Source organism: Merops nubicus, unplaced genomic scaffold, assembly GCF_000691845.1.
Source record: "Merops nubicus isolate BGI_N331 unplaced genomic scaffold, ASM69184v1 scaffold41359, whole genome shotgun sequence".
NCBI classification, from domain to species: Eukaryota; Metazoa; Chordata; class Aves; order Coraciiformes; family Meropidae; genus Merops; species Merops nubicus.
In genome coordinates, this window is record NW_008633897.1 from 1 (window position 1) to 9,819 (window position 9,819).

The window sequence follows — 9,819 nt, forward strand, 5'->3', positions numbered from 1 at the left end:
TGCTTCTCCTGCATGAACACCTCGATCATGGTCGACGTCGACGTGAAGGCCTGACGCTTGGTGAAGGGACTATGCACGGAAGAGTCTGTTGGGTTCTTGAGATCTAGTGAAGGAGGCAGAGGTGAGTCAGCAGGAGTTGTTTCCTGAAAACTACATCCAGTTCCAATGCTTCCCAGCATACAGCCAAATAAAACCATTCCACACTACAGCCCCTCCTGGACCTGTTAAAATCAGGGAGCAGAGGACCCCAGCACCTCCACCCCCGCCGTGCTCTCACCACCACCAGTGCCAGGCCTCTCGAGCCCTTCTCCCCCCAGATCCTCCCCTCCTGGGAGCCCTGCTGCTCCTCACCGTACTGCACGAGAGACGAGGGCTGCGTGGTGGATCCCATGTCCCAGGAGGCAGCAGGGGTGCTCCCGGCGGGCTGGGTGTGCTGAGCCGCCAGCTGAGCCAGAGCCTGGGCGGTCTTGAACTGCTCCAGGAACTGGGAGCCTGTGGTACTGCTGCTTTTGGCCTCCCCGACGTCTCCGAACCCTTTCCCCAGCATGCTCACCTGCAGTCCCAGTGAGGAAAGGGCAAAGTCAACGTCCCCCTTGGCTCGGGAGGCAGCTCAGGGGCAGAAACGTCCCTTAACAGAAGCCTGAATGCGGCGTCCTGCTGCTCGCTGGGTGCCAGAGCCCAGCCCTCCTGAGCACAGATGTGCAGACACAGCTGGCAGGAGAGCTCATGCTCCTCTCAGCCCTCAGCATGAGGCAGTGCAAGGGCTCTGCCCTGCTGCCAGCCCACAGCAGTTACAGTGTCATGGGGCCTTGCACAGAAAGTCACAGGCAGGATCTTCAAAAACGTGCTGAATTATTCATCTGCCTTTGGTACTAAGAACCACAAGCACCAGACCCTGGCGCTCTAGAAAATCCTTCCTGAGCAAGCTCACCACTAAGTGCACCCTTTTAATGCCTTCTGCTGAAGTTTCACCCAGAAGCACCTGCCCAGGTCTGTCACATCCCCGACTGCGACTCAGGCCTGTGCTGCAAGTCTGACACAGGCAACAGGGGAGGAATCACCCCAATTATTTGTGATGAAGCAATGAACTTCATGCCTCTATGATCAACGCCCTGCACTCAGCACTGGGGGGGCTGCCCCCTGAATCCTGGGGGCAGGTTTGGGCCCCTCCCTCCCAGAAGGACCTTGAGGGGCTGCAGCATGGCCAGAGAAGGGCAACAAAGCTGCTGGGGAAGGGTCTAGAGCCCAAGTGTGGGGAGGAGCAGCTGAGGGAGCTGGGGGTGCTGAGCCTGGAGCAAAGGGGGCTCAGGGGAGACCTTCTGGCTCTGACACCTCCTGACAGGAGCCTGGAGCAGGGGGGGGGTCGCGCTCCGCTCCCAAGGAAAGGCACCAGCCTCAAGTTGCCCCAGGGGAGGTTTCAGTTGCCCCTGAGGAACAATTTCTTGCCCTGGAGGGTTGCCCAGGGCTGTGCCAGGCTGCCCAGGGCAGTGGTGTAGTCCCCACCCCTGGAGGGGTTCCCAAGCCGTGGAGATGTGGGGTGAGGGGCAGGGGTCAGTGGGGACCTGCCCGTGCTGGGGGGTGTTGGACTCCCTGATGTGGAAGGTCTCCTCCAGCCAGAACCATTCCACATAGAGCAGACTGGGGAATGAATCCCAGTGGGGGCCTCTGCCCCATGAGAAGGGAGTGGGTGTCAGAACTGTGTTTCCCATGGTACCCAAATGCAGACAGAGGCTGTTGGGGAAACCAGGACCTGCCCTGGCCATGGGGCAGGGCCCGTGCCCCTTACCATGCTGTGGTGAGAGAAGGAGTTCCCCGAGGCGGGCTGGGATATAGCACTCTGCTTGGAATTGCTGAACACCAGGGGCTGGGCCAGGGAAGGAGCCTGGGAGGACTCCAGGTTTGTGGACTCATTCTCCATCGAAGAGGGCGTCTTCCCCAGCAGGACTGCAAGGTCGATTCTGGGCAGAGGAAGATGTCCCAGCAGGGTCAGCACGAGCTCCATCACACCCTGTCCCACCTCCAGCCTCACCCTTCACAGCTTTTACTTTACCAGCTGGATGAAACTGAAACATGAACTCACGACTGCCAGCAGCAACCCCAAAAGACCAAGCAAGATGCTGCCAGGCCTCCTATTTTAAAGTGGGAGTTCCCTTAATTTAACACAGCAGAACACCCCAAATCTGAAGAACCAGCAGCAGAGCCCAGGACAACACTACTCTGGGGTGAGGACCCAGAAACCCCTAACTTGACTTTTCCACTTAAATCCATCTCATCCCATTCAGAGCTGCTGCATTTTAGCTAGTGGGCAAGGTTTGGTGTGAGATGGCAACTGCTCTGGGATCTGGGTGCCACCCTCCCCACGGGCTGTCACCTCTGTCCAGCTGTGATTGTCACGTTCTCAGCAGGCAGAGGCACTGAAGACACGTTGGAAGCAGTGAAGATCTTTGTCTCAGACAGCTGAAAGATAAAAAGAGGAGAAAGAATCCAGAAGTGAGAACAGCATCTGAGGACTCCAAGTAAAGCACAGAAACATTGGAGACAAATAGCTGCAGGAAGAGTCAGGAAATTCAAGGGTTTAGACTTAAACTTCTCCAACATTTGGTTCCCATCAGAATCAGTTTCTATTTCATTTGTACCTTCTCAGGCAAGAGCAAAAAATAACCTGCCAGTGGAAAAAAATTCAAAACCTTCCACAAATTTCCCCAGGGCTGCTGGGCAGCACTGAGCTGCAAACCCCCTGCCCAGGGAGCTGCAAGTACTGCTAGAGAAGTCAAAGAAAAAAAGCTTCAGACCCACAGCTGAGCTTCCAATGATCCCAACCTCACCTGGACAACCTGACCAGAGACCAACAGATCTGCTTCTGCTACAGAAGGGGAAGTAACATTGCCCCAAAACGATGGGGAGGTCCAAGGACCAGCTGGGAGTTGGCCCAGAATGTATCTGAACATGAACAGCTTTTATTGCAGGCTGAGGAGCTGCCAGCCCCTAGGCTTGCAAGAGTCTAAACACAAACCCAGGAAGGCCTGGGAGCACATCACAGCTGCTGGAGGCAAGAGGGGCTATCAAAGGCTTTCTTCAAGCAGAGACCTGACCGAGCAGCCAGAGAAGCTCCTGGCGTCTCCGAACACAGCAGGAGAGTTTCCTTCAGATGGTGCCTGGAGGGCAAAAGCTTTTCCCTCCTGCCTCTTCTCTAGGCTTGGCAAAAATGAGCATGCGAGACATTAATACTACTAAAAAAGCCCAACTCTGCTCCCATCCTCAGGAGAGAGGTTCTCTCTTGATTCAGAGAGGGACTGAAGCCCTTTTCAGAAGAAACTGATGCAGAGCAGCACCAGGAAGGGGTAAGTGTCCATCCTGCCCCAAAGGAGACACCAGGTAGAGAACAAAGAACAGTGAGACCCACCAGAGAGCAAGGCAGAAGGTAAAGCCAAGAGCTTCTGTTGAGTCCAGACCACAAGGACCAGCAGAGGCACGTGACACAGGCACAGGAGCTTTGAGGCCCCCTCCATCCACACGGTGTGGGTCCCAGGCAAACCAAACCCTCCCCAAGTGCCACTCCACCAGAGAAGCAGAGCAGGGACCCTGCGTGGAGTCAGGCCCCTTCATGGAGGAATTCAACCATGAGATTGCAGGAGATGAGAGGACCAGAGGCCCCGGGAGATCCCTTCCTGTCCTGGGCTCTACTACACGTGTCTTCCAGCAGCAGCAGGGTTTACTCATTCAGCAGAGCTCCTGGGACTGGGAGCCTCGGTGGGTCACACTGAGTCTGGGGGGACAGGCTGCCTGTGCCCGAGCAGGACAGGGCAGAGGGGTCTGGAGGGTACCTACATCTTCATTCCAGTCCTCCGTGCCCCACTCCTCCGTGGCCGCTCTCCACGCACCTGTGGGGAGAACAACAGGCAGAGAAGTCACTCGTGTGTCAGAGCTCTGCTGCGGGAGCCAGGGCAGTGCCAGGGGCTTGGCAGCCAGCAGGGAGATCTCTCTTTGCCAGCCAGACCCTGACCCAGGATTCAGGGGTGCCCCAGCCTTGCTGGCTGAGGGACCAGAGGGCTGGCAGCCAGGGCGACACACCCCGACACCCGAGAGGGAAGCTGAGCTTAGCAAGGACACCCCAGCCCCAGCCCCCCCTGCTGTGTCCCCCAGCTCCCCCCTTTCCCCTCGTGCCCAGGGGCTGCAAGTCTGCACACCAGGAGCAGTTGGTGTTACCCGGCAGCTCGGGCAGAGCAGCTCCTCCGTGGGCTTCCTGCCACCTCTTGTGCAGGACCCACCACCCAATTAAACCTCTGCTGTCTACAGAGCCCCGGGACAACGGAACCACTCACATGATTCCCTTTTTTTTTTTTCCTCTCCCTAAAAATGTTGAAACCTCCCATGTGTTGGGAGCCAGAAGGGAACTTTTAGGGGGCTAAGCAATTCCCACACTTTCTGTGACCTATTTCAGAGAGATGCTCAAAGCGAGTAGCTTAAAATATCAGGGAGAAAAGCGTGAGATTTGAGGCACAATCCAGCACAGCCCAAGGTGTGAGAGCAAAATTCACCAGGGAAGAAGTTTGCCCGGCCACATCTTCAACTTGTTCCGTCCTTCACTCCCATCAGTTTAACCTCAGGATTATTGAGTGGCTTCCAAAGTCATTAGACAACTTTAAATTTGGTGTGGTGAGAAAGCAGGAGCATCTGACACCCCAAAAAACCCAGGAGTGTCAGAACAGGCCCATTCTGTGCAGCTGGTTCTCAGTCCCTGCAGAGGCCAACAGGACCTGGGGCAGGGTTAACCTGGGGACGCTCAGGGGACGGAACAAGTTGGCATCAGCCCCTTCACAAGCTGAAAGCCTTTCAGAGCAAAACCCAGCACGTGGGGAAGGAGCAGGCTGCAGATCCTGCTGCAGGACACCACCAGGCTCAGGGAGGTTTTGTGGGGGAAGATCTTCCCATCCACACTTCAGTTGTGAGGCCAAAACATCCACCCAACGGCTTGGCTGAAGTGGGGGATTTAGCACATGAAATATTATCAGGGAATTGTTCTTTTTTTATGGCTGTTTTGTTTTGCCTGACAAGTTGAGCCAATTCAAGGGGCCTGCCTGGATTTTTTCATTTCATACTCAAGTTGGAGATGCAGCTATTGGAGGACATGGCCTCCAGAGTGCCCTGAGCCCCCAGGCACGCTGCTCTACCCCCTGCTCCCTGGCCAGGAGCACCAGGAGAGCTCACCACCTCCAATGCAAAACACACCTGGGGCTCCACAGCCCCGACCACCATCCCTCTGACTGTGCCCTCACAGCAGCAGTGGGACGGCTCCTTTCCAGACTTTGATGGATCAGAGACACCCCATCAGCTGAACCCTTCCTGGGGGGGGAGGCTGGAGCTGGGGGGCCTGGGGAGCTGCAGCTGGCAGGGGGAGCAGGATGCCCGGAGTGCCCCAGGAGTAGCGGCCCAGGGCTTGGTGCTGCTCACTTGGGGGAAGTGAGAAGAAAAGCAAAGCAGCAGGAAAAGCAGAAGGAAACCCTGCAGATGAAGAGCAGCCACCCACAGGGCCTTGCTGGCAAGCCTGATCCTAGAGTGCCAGGCACTGAGGTTGGTCCTCCCGGCACACAGAGGGACAGGGGGCACCCAAAGGCCCGTGAGGTACAGCTGGTGGGTCCTGCAAACGCTCCAGAACGCTCCTAACCAGCAGGTTTTTAAGGAACTGAATGCCTGGCTCTCCACTGAGCTCTTCAGAGGGGAGATCTGCCACACCAGCAACACCCTGACACTTCTAACAACACCTCAGTGTCCTCCGAGCAGAAATCCCCCTCCTCTGCTTTAAAAAAGCCCTTCAGAGAGCTGCAGAACTCAACTTCCCAACCTCAGTGGGAACCTTCCAACCAACGTAGGTGGAAGAGCTGTTAGTCCCAGAATCATCTGGGTTGGAGGAGACCTTTAAGCTCCTCAAGTCCAATTGTCACCCCAGCTCTGCCAGGTCCCCACTGCCCCGTGTCCCTCACCCCACATCTCCAAGGCTTGGGAACCCCTCCAGGGGTGGGGACTCCACCACTGCCCTGGGCAGCCTGGCACAGCCCTGGGCAACCCTCCAGGGCAAGAAATTGTTCCTCAGGGGCAACTCAAACCTCCCCTGGGGCAACTTGAGGCTGGTTCCTCTTAGCCCATCACCTGGGGACAGAGATCTCACCCCCCCCCAGCTCCAGGCTCCTGTCAGGAGCTGTGCAGAGCCAGAAGGTCTCCCCTGAGCCTCCTTTGCTCCAGGCTCAGCACCCCCAGCTCCCTCAGCTGCTCCTCCCCACACTTGGGCTCTAGACAGGCCCAACATGATTTTGGGCAGGTTATGGGACTGCTGGGATCCAGCAGGCCTAATGCAGACAGACTGGCTCAGCTCTGGGCTGCGTCAGCGCAAAGGTGCGAGGGCAGGGGATAGAGCAGCCAGGCAGAGAGCAGCAGCTTGGCCATCCAGGGAGCAGCTTGGCCATCCAGCAGCCTGGCCCCTCAAGATCACCAGGCAGAGCAGGCAGCTGGCCCAGGGTAGAGCCCCCCAGGGGGTTCAGCCCCTCTCAGCCCCCCCAGCAGCGCCCGGAGCACAAGCAGAGGCAGCAAAGGGGCCGGCCCGGGGCCCGCAGCAGGTCAGGGCTCTGGGGGTGTGGGAGGGGCAGAACTGAGCTGCCCCCTCGGGGGGCACATCAGGGCTGTGGACACGGAGCTGCTCTGGGGACCGAGAAGCAGTGGCTGAAGTTAAAATTTACATAATCCACAAGAATTTGGGTTAACCTCTCCCCGCTCACATTCCAGGTGTCAGTGTTAGTAAAAGCACAGTCAAAACAAACGTCAAGTATCCATTAAAAGGAACAAATTAAGAGAGAGAAGAATGACATATCCACAGATATTTCAGGGTTTTTTTTTAAAAAAGCTATAAAGGAAAAGTATCCGGGGCAGTCAGTGCACCTGGATGTATCGTACCAGGAGCAGTGTCAAATTTTCGGGGATAATTTGACCCCTCACCCCCAATGAAATCAAGTCCTGAAACAAAACAAAAACACACAGAAAAGACAGACAACCAGTGAAATTTTGGCTTGAAGAAGGCGAGCTCGCTGCCCCAGTCACACCCTACCTGTGGATACTGGCAGCCTGAGGAGATGCCAAACTGGAACCCACCAGTGACACGAGCACAGCACAGACACCCCCCTCAGCTGCCAGGTGCTGCCAGAGCAAAGCTGAGCTGTGCCACCAGACAGATCTTCCAGTTCCCCCAGCCACAGCAGGGAGCTCTGTGAGAGGGTCTCCTCCTACAGCAGCTCAAGCAAGATGATCACAGAATCGTGGAAGGGACCTTGAAGATCATCTTGTTTCAACCCCTTGCCATGGGCAGGGACACCTCCCACTAGAGCAGGTTGCTCAGAGTCCCATCTAACCTGGTCTGTGACACATCCAGTGATGGAGCATCCACAGCTTCCCTGGGCAACCTGGGCCAGGGTCTCCCCAGCCTCAGAGTGAAGAACAACTTCCTAATTTCTAGTGTGAATCTCCCCTCTTTCCTTTTGAGCCCATTACTCCTCGTCCTATTGCTACAAGTCCTTGTAAAAAGTCCCTCCCCAGCTTTCTGACAGGCCCCTTTAAGCACTGAAAGGCCCCCAGCAGGTCTCCCCAGCTGGAGCCTTCTCCTCTGGGGCTGCCCCAGCCCAACTCTCTCCTGCTGGGCTCCCAGCAGAGGGGTTCCCCCCTCGGGGCATTGCTGGGGCTCCTCTGGCCCTGCTCCAGCAGGTCCCTGGCTCTGCTGTGCTGAGTTCTCCAGAGCTGCCCCAGCACTGCAGGGGGGGCTCCCCAGAGCAGAGACGGAAAGATCCTGAAAGAGAGACTGCTCCCCACGCTGAAATCAAGAGCAAGACACCTGAACTCTGACTCACAGTCTTTGAGGATGCACCAAATATCAGGAGAACTCTCACACTGGGGGTTATAAAAGACTGTCCCAGGGAGGCAGCGTGGTTCCTACAGACAGAGCCAAGCTCTCCTGAGCCTCAGTGGGGCACGAGGAGCTCACAGCACCACACCCCTCCCGCTCCAACTGCCGCCGCGGTCACCCCGGCAGAGGGAAAGGCACCTCTGGGCACAGGGGCACCGAAACCCACCTCTGAGCCCCCTGCCTGCTCCCCCACCCCCGAGCCCCACGGAGCTGCCCAGGCCTCCTCGGGCCAGGCCGGGTGCCAGGAGGGCCGCGGGGAGCACTCACTGGTGCCGTCGTCGGGCTCGAAGCTGCCGGGGTTGTTCCACGTGCTGCTGTTCCCGTAGCTCTCGTCCCCCCCCGAGGGCTCCGCGTAGTCGGCCGGGTTGAAGGTCCTGGGAGGAAGAGGAGGGTGGGTGTTTTCACTCTCTCCCCCCACCAAGAATTTTAAGAGCAGTTGTGTTTATTTGGACACGGCACGCACTCACTGGTGCCGTCGTCGGGCTCGAAGCTGCCGGTGTTGTTCCACGTGCTGCTGCTCCCGTAGCTCTCGTCCCCCCCCGAGGGCTCCGCGTAGTCGGCCGGGTTGAAGGTCCTGGGAGGAAGAGGAGGGTGGGTGTTTTCACTCTCTCCCCCCACCAAGAATTTTAAGAGCAGTTGTGTTTATTTGGACACGGCACATCGCCAGGTCTCAGCGGAGGGACGCCCCAGCTGCAGCAGCCACTCCAAATCCCAGTTAGCATCACCCACCTTTGGGTTTATTAACAAAAAAGGGAAATGGAAGCACAAGGGACCAGCATGATCAGCACTGCTCATGCAAAACCACCTCTGTGTTTGCTGTGGTTTGTACCAGTGAGACTTACCCCATGCCTTGGGCAGAAAACCTTCCCCCTCGCCTTCCAGAGCCACCTGTAAAACACACACCCCTGTGAGCCCCTCTGGCTCCACACTGCTGCCAAGAGACATCTGGACAACACACAGAGCTCTGGTGCCCGCAGTATGGAAGTGCTGAGGATCTGCCCGAGCTGATGGGACCTCCAGCAGCATCTCCCTGCATGGGCACGACCTCAGTGGGACCACGAGCCGTGCGGGAGACCAGGCTCAGAGGAGGTCTCCAGCTGGCACTGTCCTAAGCACCAGCCCCTGGGCTCCCATCTCTGCACCATTCCTCAGCAACAATCCCCAGGCAGTGCAGATTTGGTGGAGAAATTAATTTCTGCTGCTGTGTGTTGAAGAGCTGAGCTGAGCATCTGCACAGTGACAGCGCTCGGAGACACGGGGCACGGACAAGGAGCCAGGTCCTGTGGCTAACAACCAGCCTGCCAAATAGACACCTTGTCTTTTTCACCTTCTGCACAATAACACTTCTAACTACTTAATATTTATTTACAACTTATTACTAGTAACATGATAACCGTTTTCTCCCAGCTCCACGGATGAGGTGTAAGAACTAGACACTGTTTCTAGCACAATTAAGACAGGGAAGCAACGTGCAAGCCCCGAGTGTAAGCCTAAGAACAGTAAAACCAAGTGCTTACTTCCAGTTTGGCAATTCCTCCCATGAAAGAGGCTGCCAGACCTGGTGGAGCAGACCAAGACACTGCCACATTCTCCTCCTCCCACCCCCTCTGACCTCAGACCCCACGTGTACCTCGGCCTCGGCCACGTCCTCGCCTCCCTCGTTCCGTGCCTCTTCCAGAAGATCCTCCACTCTTGCCCCCATCCAGCCCATTCTCCTGGCCCCGAACTGAGAGACAGAACAACACAGAGGCAATTTCAAGGTCTGCTCTGCCTTAGGGAGGACGCAGCAGCACCCCTCAAACAGGGCAGCAGTGCCTGGGAGGGCGACTGCGCCGTCAGGCACTCCCCAAGCATCACCCCAGGGACCCCCCCAG

The 9,819-nt window shown here is 57.0% G+C and overlaps 1 protein-coding gene across 1 annotated transcript; it reads right to left on the bottom strand.

The window, feature by feature from the left end:
* Positions 1 to 5: 5 nt before the first annotated feature.
* On the bottom strand, positions 6 to 9,671 carry LOC103780711 (ubiquitin-associated protein 2-like; the record flags this gene model as incomplete). Its single annotated transcript, XM_008948400.1, has 9 exons — positions 6 to 103; positions 352 to 553; positions 1,787 to 1,958; positions 2,372 to 2,457; positions 3,829 to 3,881; positions 6,931 to 7,005; positions 8,413 to 8,519; positions 8,788 to 8,833; positions 9,576 to 9,671. Coding segments are annotated over 9 exons (935 nt in total), but the record flags the coding sequence as incomplete, so codon positions are not given.
* Positions 9,672 to 9,819: the final 148 nt, after the last annotated feature.